A 15,902-nucleotide genomic window follows, 5' to 3' on the forward strand; every position below is an offset into this window, starting at 1 on the left:
GAGGGCGATGGCTTACTTTTGTATCTGTTTTATCTGCTGCTGTTCCATCAGGAATCGGAGAATTCAATGTTACATCCGGTGAAGAATCTGCTTTGCGTTTCTTACTTTCCCTACTTTTTTTCTTTTTTAATAGCCAATTTGTTTCTTTTTCAATCTCTTCTTCGTCTGTTTCGGCTGCAAAGGTCGATTTTGATGGAGAAGAAGACGTTTCATTTGCATATATGGTTAGCGATTTCTTTAAGTCTTCATTTTGAAGTTTAAGTGCCGCGTTTTCGTTTTCCAATTCAATATTCAACGTTTCTATTTTTTTAATGCGTTCGAGCAACATACCTATTTGGTTACATTGTGTACCCCCACCGGGAGGCAGAGTTAAGTAAGAGAAACTGCCTTATCAACTGCTTTACCGACTGCACGTGCAGATAATGTAGTGTCCCTGGCTACCTACAACTCTGCGTAGACAGCTGGTTTGCCGTGCGACAGAAACAGCTGATACCCACTTTAGGAGGAGAATTTTTGCGCGAAAATTAATTGAGTGTTTTTAATTATTTTTTGTTATTGTTTTAAATTCCCAAAAGTTATATGATAAATTACTTATGTTTTTAACTATTTTTGTAGAAATTTCGAGTAAATTGATATACCGCGTGGTGCCAACGATGTTAAGGTCCTCCGGTGAATCTGCTTACGAATTTCCCCAGCCGGGATTTCACGTATATTACAAGAAATTGAAGAGCACACTTTACTGTTGACCGTACGCGCGAACGTCTCAAACATTTCAAATGATGAAAAAAGTTTATGGTGATCAGTGCCTATCCCGTAGTAGTGTGCATGAGTGATTTAAGCGATTCCAAGAAGGTCGTGAGGACTTCTGTGACAATCAGAAGTCGGTCGTCTTCAGAAGTCAAAAATAAAGACAATGCTGATTTGTTTTTACGATTCCGAGGGTATTGTACACCGAGAGTTCATCCCACCTGGCCAAACGATTATTGCTGTGTTTGACCTTGGAGTTATGAAGCGTCTTTTGTCACGCATTCGTCGTGCTCGACCACAATACCGTGAGGCGGGGTCCTGGCGCCTGTTGCACGATAATGAGCCGTGTCATCGGTCGACGCTTGTCTCTGATTTTTTGACAAAAAACTCCATATTAACCATTAATCACTCACCCTACTCACCTGATCTGGCACCCTGTGATTTTTACCAATTTGAAAAACTTCATTTGCCCATGAAAGGACACTGGTTTCAGGACATTCCGAAAAATTACCTTAAACACTCATTTGAAATGCTAATTGACCGGGCTAAACGCTGTATCGAAGCACAAGGAAACTACTTTGAATAAAAAAATATAACTTTTGTAAAATATTAATTTTTTGTTGTTTTTTTAACAGTCCTGTTGCTTTTGCGACAGACCTTGTATGTTGCAGCATGTTAGGTTGGTGAAAAGAATTTATTTGAGTCGCACTACCAGTACCCAGCATTTACTGTAAACTGTCAAAGAACTTATTTAGATAATTTGAATTAAAGGTCTAAAATTCACGGCTTGAAATCGGCTTTTGGAGGAAAGAAAAGATGAATTCCCTAGAGAGCAAAGATTCTCATTTACGACTTTCAGTGCGCAGCAGATTCAACATCAAGAAATAGCAGTGTTAGAAGTCTCACTAATGTAAATAAAATAGAATAAAAAAATATTCTCCATTCGAAGCAAATGACTGTGCTGGATTACCAGAAGTAGATAAATTACATCAGTTACCCTTTTTATTCATTCACTTGAAGTTCTTGATTTCAAAAGGGATTGCTTTTACCTACTGGACTGCTGTATGATAGTTTAAGATTAACCGTCTTACAAGCTGAGATTCTGTGTTAATATTGGAATGCTTACCTTTTCACGATCTTTACTACATTCCTCGTCTTTAGCTTTAACTTGATAATTTTTTTCTTCGATTTTCCGTTCTTTGAGAGTTTTCAGGAGTTTCCATTTGCTACTCCCAAGTACTGATGTATTGATATTTGTACCTTGCGTCCCACTAACTTCAGCACTAGAATCATGACTTAATAGATGTATTTCCATTTTTGTGTCGTCTTGTGTTCCTTTTTCACGTTTTATTAAATGCTCATGAATCTTGTGAACAGTTGGAGCGGTTCTATGATTAATTTCTAACACGGTATTTTCGTCCTCAGCATCAGCAAAATTTTGTTCCACCCTCACACGTCCGTTAGATACTTCAATACTTTCTTGATTGCTTTTAAATGCTTGATAGCTTGGAACGGTCTTATAAATATTCTGGTCGCCTTCCAGTTCCTCACTTAGTTCAGCTGGTGTATCTGGACCAAGTGTGGCACTGGATGACATACTCACATTATTTACATCATCATCCTCGTTAAAATCAACATATATATCTTCATCCATCACATTTTCTTTCGTAGCAGAATTTAGCAACAGGTCATTTTGCGTTGGTTTGCTAGAACTTTCATTTTCATTTGGTATAATTCTAGATATGGTTGCCTGTTTATGCTTATCGCAGCTATTGCTACCACCCCCTTGACTCGTTTTTGTCTTCTCTTTATAAAGTTTGATTCCGCTGGCCACTTCCTCTTCAGATGAATATGAAAATGTAGTGATATGTTGATGCTGCGGATCATGATTAGTTGCTTCATTATCCTTATCGTTGTTATTATCGGCCATTCGTCGGCGATCACGTCGTTTGCGAAAACGCTTATGTTGAGCTACACGTTCACTACTTATATGCTGTGTTTTCTGTTCTGGTTGTTGCTGATGAAGGTTATGACATTTTGCGAATTTATTGCGTGCTGCATTATCAGCGCATTCGAATATATTCATCGAACTGCCTTCATCCATAGTTTCACTGCTACCAGTTTCCTCCAGAGCATGTTCCTTAGCATCCATATCAAAATACCCATGTTGCGAATCATCTCCATTAATATCTTGCCATGCGCTATGCAAATCAGTAACTTTTGTCACACGTTCAAAGTTACTTGAGACAGTTGATTTCGTGGAAAAGCAGCGATTTTGTGAAGATTGCGTCGTCACTACTTTAAATGGTGACTCCGCTTTCACGTTGTCTATTGCTGGTATTTCCTTGACAACACATTTCAATTCTTTACAGATTTCACACATAAGCTGTTTAATAGCTTCGTCTGGTTCGTTTTCAGCGGAAAATTGCAACCCGGTATTATTGACAACTTTATTGTCATTATCAAATGTAGCATATGTATTTATATGTTGGGAATTATTATAGCAATTGGTACTTCTTAGAGTCAATTGATCGATTTGTGAAAACAATCGTACATTATCAACCAGGGATATGCCTACTGTTGACTTCTTATCACTTTCATCTAGGTATTCAGCTTTTCGTTGCCGTTCCAATTTTTCCAACTGCCTTAGCTCATAACAAAAGTATTCATCATCTGTATCAATGCTATCCTCAGTGCTTTGACGACGTGATGACGACAGCGTGCGGAAAGAATGCTGACTGCGATTGTCATCTTCTTCAATTAAACCTAGAGAGCCATCAAGCGACTGTTGTGCTGCCAAACTTCGATTAGCAAACTCACTTGTTATCGGTTCTGCTATCAGTAATAGTGGTGGATGTGAGTTATCAGCTGATGTCACAGCTATTGATGGTACTTCTGTTTCATTTAAAACACCATCATTATTATATTTCCCTTCTTCCTTATCCACGACAGTAGACGAAGTCATTTGATTATGAGTTCTTACACAGTCCAGCAAGACGTGAAAATTATCCATCGCCTTTGAATTATTTTTTGTTAAAACTAATTTATTTGCACTATGTAATTTGGTTTCAACTTGATTTTGCAGACTTTTAAATCCTCCCGTAATCGTAATTATATATTGATCTGGTGGTTTCAATACTTTTGACTGTAAATCAAGAACTTTGTTTTCCTTTATATCTGCCGTAACCGTTTCTTTGTGACTTATATATGTATTCGAAGGAGTCACTTTGACGGTTAAATCACGCATTTCATTTTCCTTAATTTCATTCTGCCCAAATATGTGGCCAGCTTCTTCATTATCCTTAACATCACTCAGCCCACTATCTTTTACATCGGAAGACACAACTCCCTTATAGTTGTCTCCGTCATCATCTTCTCTGACTCCAATCTCTTTACTAAACAACTTTATACCGTATGATTGAAGTTGAGGTTTATTTGCCTCATATATTTCAGTATTGCATCCATCATCACGTCCGTCAGTATCCACTGAAAATGTACTAAAATTTCCAATATCACTAACTATAGAGCCCTCATTATCCGAAGAATTAAAACTGGGTACATCCGCCTCTGTATCTGATACACTATATACTATAGCCGCAGCACGAGAATCCGTTATTCCACGAGCTACAAAACTGTGACGCCTGTATCCAGTTTTGGCTTTCTGCATTAAATTATTTACAGTCGCTGAAAACCTTGAACGTTTTTTTTGGTTACCAGCTACAGTCTTGTTAGTTGTATCACCGCAATTTAAATTGCGGGCAGCAATTATGTCTGATGTACTTGTGCTAGCAACGGGGACTGCACCAGGATGAGTAGCATGCTGCACCAGCTTTGTGGGTAGTTTATAGAAACGTTTCGAAAAATCAAAACTGCTACGCGAATGTTTATTGCCACGCTGCTGTTGCTGCCATCTTGTTGTTGGCTCCGTAGCCACTTTATGCAATGACACATTACGATTATGTCCCATGTTCTCACGAGACACATTGAATGATGCCAAGTGACCAGCAACTAAAGGGTAACAATCATCTTGGCTTGTTTGAAAAGGTGCTCTATCTTCCGAGTAATTGTCATAGCCCGTAGGCAATGACCGAGAACGACCATATCGTAAAGATCGCTTCAATTTTAAATTGTCCGGCAAAAAATTAGTAAACTTATTCCAAACTTTAAATGTAGTGCTTGATGTTGTTTCACTACCGGATAAACCAACTATGTCGGCAGACGTTGAAGATGCTACTATGTCAATATCTTGTGCTGATTCGGCATCATAATGCGCTCCGTGTAAAACATAGGGAGTGGACAACTCTGCATTCTTGTGCTGTTTGGATTGAAATACATAATTTCGAGAACCGTTAAAATTATTCTGTTTTAAAATCCGATTGCTTTGTTCATTGTCGGCTAGTGAAGAACGATGTAGCATGTAATGTTGGTGATGTGTGTTTACTGCCTTTTTTATTGACAAATTAGAAAAATTGGTGGGAGCTAAGCAGCTTAAACCATGGTTATATGACATTTGCTGATGAGGTTGATGTTGGTAAGGGTACTCCAAATGTTTCTTACCCAAAAAATTTAGATTATTGCAGCTATTATAATCTTTAATATCATTAGATGTTGGATAATAAACGAGACGATCAGTAAGTTGTCCTTTTAGTGTTTGGGATGATTCACACCTACCCTCAGACTGTATACTTGTGCTATCGGAAGTGGCACTTCCGACCCCTCCAAGCGTAGTTGTATATGTAGGTCTGCGCAAAAGATCCGGCATACGCCGGTTGTGATCACCTAACATATTTGCTACATTTTGCTGTCTCTTTGGTGTCTGCCGTTGTCGCTGCCGATGACCCCACTCAAGGACTTCATCGACAGTACGTACATGCTCATCCATGGTGCCAACTTTGAGTTTATTGAAAATGGATTTGCTCTCGTAGACGGAACAAATGGGCATATTTTTAGACAACTCACATATATAGTTCAAATTTTCTTCATTCAACAGGTAATTATTTTCCGTCGATAATGTTGCTTGCTGTATGGGCATTAAATTATTTTTTTGCTTTATTTTATCGCCAGTGTTGGAAAAGGTGGCATTAGTTGTACTAATAATCGTTGGAATAACAGAATTAGCAGTCGCTATGGTAACGGCACGTGTTGTGATCTCCAGTTCTGCTTCAGTAAAGCTAGTATCATTTAAACTCAAATCACCATTATCCGAATCCAGATCTGCCGCCATCCAAGCCTTTGAATTCAACCTCGAACTACACAAATTAGTGGCACTACTATTTACTGATTCCAAATCTTCAGACATTAGTATCTGCAAACTCATACGCTTATTAAGAAATGGATTGTTTTTATCAGCGTTCGTACTAACAACGCCAACTCCGTATAGCGTAGAGTTGAGGGACTTCTCCCAGCTTGACAAACGGTTTTTAGATGAAAGGCCAGAATTCGATTTCGTTTGTTTTGGTCCCGTATTTAACAATTCTAATTGTGCATTATCATATGAAGCGCTATGTGTATGAAATGGATTTAAGGCGTTTATTGATGGTACCGATAGGTTAGCTATACCTGCAACGGTGTCATCATTTACCAACTGCAAAGTCGCCTTTTTTTGAGCATCATCGTTATTGCTATCAATGGCTGCATTTGCATCATCGTCATCGTAGGGCGCTGGCGGTGGTGGGCTTTGAGTCCCACCAACATCAGCTAAGAGTATGCCATCAATGTCCAAAGCCAAAATGTCTTGATATGCTTTGGTTTTGCTTTGGTATTCCGGATGTTGTAAATGTAAAAGAAAAAGCATGCTATTGTGTCGCTCCAGGCTTCTCTTTAGCGACTTTATATACTCATCATTATTGTAAAGTGTTGCTACCGAAGTAGCGCGACTCGATGTTTTATCTTGACTATTAGGTGTTGCTTTTGTTGTTTGTAACAGCATATGCTCCGACTCCATATCCATGCCAGCCAAATAATTGCATTGTGGTTTCTGTCCGAGACCACTTTTATTGTTTATAATATCATTGTTGCTGGTTGTAGGGCTTATGGTAGAATCATGCAATTTTTTAAGACGCATCTCATGTTCTTGAGTTTCTAAAATTTTTAGTTGTTCGTCCAAATTGGAATTGTTTCGAAGTAAATGAGCGCTATAGTCAAAGTGTGCCTTATCACAATCGATGGAACTATTTGTGACAGGTGTAATTTTATCTATATCAATTATTGTTTGTGTCCGATGTGTATCTGCAAGATCGCCAATTAGATTTTCTTTCCTTTCTGTTTGTTTTTTCTTAGAATTTTTTAGTTTTTTATTTTTTGTTGTCATGATATTCGACACAGCTTCATTATCATCAGCCAGATTATTTTCTGTTTTTTTTATCAGCACCAATTCATCATCGGTTAAGTACATCCGTGTATAGTCGTCAAAGGAGCTGCCAACTAATTTTTTCAGCGTGTCTATATTACGTTCCAAGGTTTTCATAACTCTTTCGAACTTTCGTATTTTATCATTTCCAAGTGTACGAAGCTCCTCGCCCATTGTTATCGGATTCAGAAGCAGTAATAAAAGATTCTTATTAACTTGGTGTATTTTTTCAAAAAAATTATGCTCTTTTTTAACCAGTGTGCGTAGTGTGAGAATTTGTGCGGAGTTTAATACTTGAAGATCTTGTATTTTATTTATTTCCATTAGCAATATCTCTCCAGTGCTGTCGAGGAGTATGGTTTTGTCTTCATTCAGTTGATTACAATAATGATCCTGAGCTCCGTGAACTTTTTTAGCTCTGTATTCGTCCTCCGAAGATGAAGCAGTTGAATAGTACTCACCATTATTTGAGTTATTTTGGACATATTGTTCTTCGGTGAACGCAAAACTGGAATACATTGGCGTTTTTTTAGGTAATACAGGACGGGATGTATGAACGGCAGCAGCTTGGGCAAGCGCGCTTTTCAGATTGTTGAGCATTTCCATCTCGTCATTGTGATGCTTTTTCTTTTTATGTTTTTTAGCATCTTTCGTTCTTCTTGCGACTATTGTTGTGGTTTTTGTGTTTGTTGCCGTTGTCGTTGTGCAAGCCTTAAAAGCTTGTGCTGATGAAACTTCTATTTTTGAAACTAACTGAGATTTAGCTATATCGGAATGTTTTGAAAGTACAGCGCCAATACCACTCTCCTCATTGTCTTCGCATATTATATCCAAAGCTGAATTGCTACGCGTGCCCAAACTGCTCAGTATATGTTCATTTGTGGCTTCACTATGTTGCAATAAATTTTCCACATTGGAAATTTCTGTATTCAGAGTGTCATCACGATACGCCTCATTAAGTGTTTTATAAAAGTCTTCGGTCACTTCACTATTGTGTCTAATATCGACTGATATTATTGTTCCACCCGTGTCTTCTATTGGCACAGCCGCTTGCAAGAGTTCGCCTTGCTTAGAGGCCACTTGTTGAAAAAACTTATCCTTCCTAATAAAATCATTCATATCCATATCTCTTGTCACAAAATCTTTCTTTTCGCGTATACTACTAGTCGAATCACAATAAATTTCCGGGCTGATGTGCGTTGAGCGTGTATTCGATACTGATGCATTTGTCTCAATTGCTGTTGTCGGCAGTGCCACAGCGAATATACCATCATCTAACTTCGGCAAATTCTGCATACTTCCTGTTATATTAGTGGCTTCATTACAACTGCCTTCAAACTCACCTAAACTGTTAAAACTTTCTGTCTGTGTAAGTTTCCCCAAAAGTTTACGGTTACACAGAAATTCTTGAGACAGTTCACTTTTGGCATCGTTTGCCAACAGTTGTTGTTGATAATATTGTAAAAGATCGGAATCTGTTACTTTCGTAGAGTTAAGCCAGCTTAAATGGGAACTTGGCTCTTGATGTGACTTGGTTTCTTCCGATAATATATCTGATACTTGCTGATTTTTTAGACATTGTCGGTTTAATGAGTTCAACGTTACTAACGAGCTGTTTACATTGCAATCAGATAGTTTTTTCAGCGACAAATTAGCGTCATCAACCATTACAGCGAGTTTGTGCTCATATTTACGTTGGCGATCACGCCGAACTGCTGATAACTGGAAATGGTTATTATGGCCGATTTTGTTTTCATTTCGCAAGTGCTGATGTATGGCATTTATTTCACCAGAATTGTATATATTATTTGTTTGTTGCTGCAATAACTTGTCAAGCGCTTCCAATTCGCTGTTTATTCGTACGGCATCCAGCGCATCTAATGTATCGTTCTTCAGCTCTTGTAACAAGTTATTATATTGTTTGGAAGTGCATTCCGTATCAATATCTTGCAATAGTATAGCAGCTGAATTATTCAAGACAATTGCCTGTTGTTCGGCTTCAACCAAATTAGACATCGATAATTGTTCACCTTGCAGCAAGTAATCGAACGGTGTAAGCTTTTTTTTCTCGGTAGATTTTGAGGTATCAAGAAAGCTTAAATGTGTCACACAATCAGATTGTTGTTCATTTTGTTCTTGCTGTTCATGTTTAAGTGCTATTAAACCTATTAAATTGTTTACAACTGACTGCTGTTCAAACGAGATCTTCTCGAGTTTTTCCAACCGCGCCCAGATTTTACCATACTCACCAGATAACAAATCGAGTGCACGCCAAGCAAATTTTAACTCTGTATCTAATAAATTAATACGCGTCGCTATCTTTTCCATATAATCTGATATTATATAATCGGAATGCTGCTGTGAATTGTACAACTGACAAAGTTGCTGCTCGCTGGTGATAGATGCCATACTATCGGTTTGTGGTGCAGAATCGAGTGCTCTCAAAGATTTACTGACGCCATTTAATGATAAATTATTTGCACTTAAGTTAGGCCCTGCGCCAACTTGGACAGATTCAATCCCGATATTATCGAGTCGTTCACTGATGCTATTGCTAAAGTTCTCATCAATGTAAGCTTTGTTGGTTTCACTTAAGATACCAAAGCAGTCACCATTTTTATCATAGTTCGTATTGTTGCTAGTGCTGCAAATGTGTGTGGAATTTTTTTTACTATTAAAATTAAAGTCGCAACTGCGATAGTTGTCATTTGTATCATAAAGTTGGAACTTTTGTTCCTGCTGTTGGTGTAGTGGTGATGGTTTAATTTTTAGTAACTCTTTATGTAATGGTGGCGATTGCTGTCCAGACTGGGTTATTGACGGTATTTTGTCGTACTTTTGCTCCATTTTTTTCTGTTGCTTATGTGAGACAGACATAGCGTCATTCACATTTGTTGATGTCACACCACGGAAGTTTGTTGGTACAATGTAATCTGACGCTACGTTGTTATAAACTCTAAGCTTTTGACGCTGCTCCGGATAACGATTGGGCGTCTTTAGTTGTACTTCGCATTTCTGCTGCTGATCTTGTTGTGGATTTTTGTCTTCGGCAATATTATAATGTTCATCATTACCAATGTTTTCATCATTTGCTGTTTTTGTAGTTGAATTGATTAGAGACATGACAAAACGGTTCCTACTTCTAAGTACTTATAGTCTTACTTTTTAAAATTTGAATGGAGCCTTAGCAAACTATAATTAGTCAACTTTAATTTAATTTCACCGAACACTTATAGCGTTTTCTCTTCTCAACGAAAATGTTGGCTTTTTCATTATAATTAGTAAAAAGTTTGGATTTAAAAAAATAACTATAAAAAACGAGAAAAGTTAACAAAGTAAAATGCAAATGACAGCCCAAGAATAAGGCCCAAGAATAGGGCAGAATAAATGCAACTATTTTTAGAGAAAAGAAAACGCCATTATATTTATATGCATCTATACGCCTTAGCATGTGTGAAGGTATTTGCTGTGTACCATAAATCCCACAGAGTCCATTTCCATATTATTACGTCACCACTTTCTTTTGCGAAGTGCCGTATTTGTAAAATTATACTTAATCTAAAACTGGAGCACTTTAGAGGTTTCCAAAAACTTCTTTTAGTCTTCAAAATTTTAATTCAAAAACCACTTTAAATTGTTATATCACCACAATATGAACACAGCAATTTCTTGTTTATTATTAATGTATTATTTTAATGTAACGCACAGAAACGAACACTGCCATGTCCTGGATTTTTATTTTTGTTATATATCGGAATTAAGAAAAGGTTAACTAAGTATCCTAAGATTGCTCGTCTACCAATTTACTCAGTGTTACATGTATGTATCTTTTAAATATTTTTAAAAATATAGTATATGTATTATAAAATTAACTGTCATTCGTTTTTCTCGCTAAAACGCGAAAAAAGCTGGACCATCTATAAGTGATTTGAAATGTTTATGATATATAAGCCTAGAAAGGCTTCAAAAATATATGGAAAAACTGAGAGGCATATAAGAATATAAAACTTTTATTTGAGTTGGTAACATAAATCAAAAAAAAAAAAAATACATAATAATAATATTTTTAAAGGTTGTCATTGTTGTTAACCCTTTCAGTGCCGGGCCAAATAAAGGTGCCTATGCGAAAAAACCGTCCGAATTTCACAGTTTTACATTTTTCGGAAAAATGCTTTTAAAAACCAAACGAGAAACAATATTTACATGTTTCAAAAAGCTACGTATTGTGGATGAAATACAAAACTAAACAATGGCACTAGTTTTTTCGAACTCATTTGGAAACTATAGAAAAACAAAGGTATAAACGTTTGTAAATGAAATGAATTTGAGATCTCTTGTAGAAAACGTATTTGTACATTCAAACAGTCATCTTTTCATCATAATTTCTTATGGGTCAATTATTATAAAGTATATCCTTTGTAAATATATTTTTTGTAACAAGATAAACAATATTACATAACAAAAACAAAACATAAGTTGAAAGTACACGGTAGACGCCAGACGGATTTTCTCTTTCGAACTATCTAATTATTATCGGTAAAATAACATTATTGAAACAAAATTATGTTGTCATAAATATTTATATTTATACATTACATCATTTATAACGCCTTACAAATTTATTTTAAAATAGAGTTCTCCCGCAACCGCTACAAGGCGCGAGCACACTCAATATGTATCTCTCTAATTGAAATATATCTCTTGAAAAAAATTCGGTCGCCAGTTGGTTGTCGAATGTTTATATTTTAATCATCACTCAAACAAATTTGAGCACATTGTTTGCAAATGTAATATCGACATGTTTTCTTTCAAATCCGAAAGAATTCCGGATGAACTATAGGGTTGGCATGTTCAACGTTCCTAACCAATAACATCGCAATGGCGAGGAATCTACAAATACATTCATTCAAATGCATTTTTGGAGAAGCCATTGCTCTGTTACAAGGTGCTTTTCGTCATACCCTTCCACATAGATATATGTATTTAAGTTTTGTATTCATTTGAATTGCTAGCAAGCTTTGTTTAATAAGCAGAAGAATGTATGCTGAATGTGTAAGTGTGTGTGTCGGTTTATGTAAAATGGAACAAAAATGTGTGTAATATGAAATAAACTAAATACAGTTTAAACAAAAAAGTTAGGATATGTGATTAGAAGTTTACCGGGCCATCTAATATTGTAAAAATATGTATTTCAAAACACAGAAAAGTCTACATGCGGCACTTTTTAAAACTATATACTACTATAAATTGCCATAAATTGTTCTGTGGTCGACCGCCAAAACAAATGCCACGGTTCTCCCGCACTAAATACAAAGTTTTGACTTTTATACAATTGAGGTAATTAAAGTCAAAGTTCAGATTTAAATCCCTTAGAGAATCTAAAGTATCATTTAGAAACAACACTGAGATAGCGGTATAAAAGCACCTGGGAATAGGTCCTTGTGTTAAGGAGCTAAAGGAAGTATTGACACAGTTCAACCCATTTTCGACACACAGGCATATCATTGTAAGGAAAAAATTTCCCTGAATTTAAATTATATATCTCACACCTTGACCGATATTTGCGGTAAAAAGTCAACTACAGGTACTGGGGTACAAATATTCGGTACCTAAGGGCTTTAACAGTTTTTGTTGAATTTGAACAATTTTTGGTCTTAAGATGGAATACTAGAAATTTAAAATTAAGTTATATAGGAAGTGGTTGTGTTAAGCAGGAATGTTAGAAATATTTTATTTACCGAAATTGGTTGAAATCGGTAGAGCAGATCATGTAATATATGAGTTTACCTAACAGTTGTCAAACTTTTACACCAGCTCCTTTAAAGATCTCTTACATTATCTCTCTTACATTATCTATCGGTGTGATTTTACCTAACAGTTGTCCCTTTTTACACCGGCTCCTTTAAAGCCCTATTATATGACCTTGGGGGTGAAGTTTAATGTCCCTGTTGTATTTAGTTATTGATTTATCGCGCCTTAAGTAGTTTTCAACAGAACCGTTTTATGGGGAGTGGCCAGAGTTATAATCCGATTTCATCAATACCGTTAGTAGTAGTTAAATATTATAGGAATTGTTCTTAGTGAATTGGGCTTTTGTAGCTGTAGTGGTCTAGAAGATATGTACATTAAAAAAATTACAGTTCTATATCTTATTTTAGTACCTAGTTATGGCACTTTATGAGTTTTCCCTTAAGAGCGCTGCGGGCGTGGCAGTGGCCGGATCACTCCCTTCTACTATGGCTTACATTTTTGTCAAGGAACATATGTGACAAGTTTCATCAAGATATCTCAAATTTTATTCAGCTTGCACGGACGGACGGACAGACAGACAGTCACCTGGATTTCAACTTTTCTCGTCATCCTGAGCATTTATTGTCGTTGTATACCTATAACATAATCCTATACTTCTCGCTTAGTTTTAGGTGACACGTATAACCGTTAGATGAAAAAAACCATATACTTTTTAGCAACATGTTGCAGGATTATACAAACCATTCAGTGATATAAGCGATTTAATAAATAAAAGTAAAAAACTATGGGTTCATTCGGTCCTACGAATACATCTTCCACTGTCCAAATGGACCAGACTCAGAAGTTGAATTTGATATTTGCTGCGTAAACAAATTTTTTTCAGCCTCGAGGTGCTTTGTTGCGTATGCGTGTTTCTAGCTGCCTATGTCGGATCATTAATGGCTTTACGAATATCGGATTACTTAAACTAACTTAACGTATGAAATATGATTGATAATGAAAGCTTTATACATTTTGTGACATATTTTTCATAACTCTTTAGAAGAAAACACAAAAATATTAAGCAGAAGACAGTTCCACTCAATATTATGGGAAATCTTATATATAAAAATGAAACGCCTTTTTTGTATGTTCACGCATTACGCCCGAACCACAGCACGGAAAGACGTGAAAATTTGCACGGGTATTCCTTTAGTCCTGAAGAAGGTCCTCACGGCAAAAACACGGTGAAAAAAAGTTGGTGGAAAAACACAAAAACACTGTTTTTTTGGAAAAAAAAATGATTTTTTTGGATTTTGAATTTTTTTTGGATTTAGAAAATATTTTTATCTGAAAGCTGCGAGTTTTCTACATAAAATTGTATAACATCAAAATTTTTTGCACTCAATTTTCAGGTCGTTAAAAGATAAAAGAAATTGTAATTTTTTTGTTTAATCGGAATACGGGTACAAAACCATGTCGCCAATTGAAGGAATGGCCCATATATGTGTAATGATATACGATGAAGTTACAGAGACTGTGAAGATGTTGTTACATCCTACATATGTATGAAATCAATAAATAATGTAGATTACCAATTTAACTGTTCCGTTATATTGTTATCACGATAAATGATATCCTTGACAACAAGGAGCGAGCGGAGCCACAGGTTTAGACTAGTACTGAATAAATGTTTTTGAAAGGATACAAGATTGAATCCTTGTGAGCTTGCAAATGAACACAAAAGCCACTGCAACATGTAGTAATAATATGCTTTGCCATCATTCCCAATACAATGTCCGCTCTATTAGTCAATTAAGTACAAGGCTTTGCAATAAGACTGATATCATTTCTTTAGGAAAAAATACACTAGTTTTTAAGGGGTCATATACAGTTAGAAGCCCAAAAAAGGCGAGTTTTTCAGAACTGGTATTAGTATTAGTAAACATATTTATTTGGAGCTCCTCTCAAAAAAGACGTTTTGCGGTGACCACTATATCTCTGACCTGGAAGTTAGAAGGCCAAATAAATTTCATGAAAGTAATGTTAAATCTAGTACAGCAAGTCGAAGGAATAAGCACAACAAAATTTTTGATAAAATGGCGGCTTCTTAAACAAAAATTGATTTTTACTGAAATTTCGGCCTTAAATTGTTTATAAAAATATATATCGGTGAGAAAAAATCTTCGACTTAGTGCTTCCAAGCATTCTGAAACGTCTTTTAAAATTTGGGTGTACCTTCGAAAATACTTACCGAAGCGATATGAAATTTTCCTGTATATAACCCCTTAAGGAAATTTTTATTTAATGTGAAAAACAATTAAGTTATGAATATAATATCATTCAAATGGCCTCAAAACTTTTTTTGCAAGAACGAATTCGATTTACCCAATTTTCGAGTACTTTTTCCACTAAATGTTGTCGTAAGGCTGAATATCACATTCAATATTATAGAGAGTCTGGTTTATTGCTAAAGGCCAATGACAACAAATAACCCCACAAGAAGTAGTCTAATGGTGTTAAATCAGAACTCACAACGTCACAATTTTTTGAAATAATCGAATCTCCAAACTTTTCTCGCAATAATTTGGTTTTTTGCACGTGCTGTGTAGCACGTAGCCCCGTCTTGTTGGATGTTGTCAAGATCAACTTCTTCCAATTGCGGCCATCAAAAATTAGTCACAGCACAGGTGGGCGATTATTACGACCTTAAAATGGTAAAAGCGCACGAAAAGTTGCAATTGGAGAAGGATTATTTTGATAATAAAATGGAATAATAAATAATAAAGCTAAACGAGCCAATCGCCGAAAAGGCTTTCCAAACGCAATTAAACAAAAAACTGAATTACTTGGATGAGTGCGAAATCTGACGAAGATCTGGGCTATACAGAGAATATTATTCAAAAAACATCCCTTGATGTACTAGGCAAAATGCAAATACAGAAAAACACGGTTCGATGAAGCTCATGTAATGAGATGCCTGCACAACTGTATAAGCACATGGACCATTTTTCCCTCCGTCATATTTTTATGTTGTTCAACAGGTGTGGCAACAATTAAGCATGCCATAGCAATG

The 15,902-nt window shown here is 36.1% G+C and overlaps 1 protein-coding gene across 7 annotated transcripts in view; it reads right to left on the reverse strand.

The window, feature by feature from the left end:
* LOC120779452 overlaps positions 1 to 10,272 on the reverse strand; it is a 112,186-nt gene extending 101,914 nt beyond the window's left edge. For 6 of the 7 annotated variants that reach the window (XM_040111708.1, XM_040111709.1, XM_040111707.1 and 3 more), the window contains exon 1: positions 1,874 to 10,234. In XM_040111708.1, coding sequence (XP_039967642.1) covers positions 1,874 to 10,219 — 8,346 coding nt within the window. In that variant the 5' untranslated portion in view covers positions 10,220 to 10,234. Of the gene's footprint in view, positions 1 to 1,873 lie in introns of all 7 variants that reach the window. The other variant, XM_040111713.1, reaches the window with a different exon arrangement.
* Between the last annotated feature and the right edge of the window lie 5,630 nt (positions 10,273 to 15,902).

Source organism: Bactrocera tryoni, unplaced genomic scaffold, assembly GCF_016617805.1.
Source record: "Bactrocera tryoni isolate S06 unplaced genomic scaffold, CSIRO_BtryS06_freeze2 scaffold_11, whole genome shotgun sequence".
Lineage (NCBI taxonomy): Eukaryota > Metazoa > Arthropoda > Insecta > Diptera > Tephritidae > Bactrocera > Bactrocera tryoni.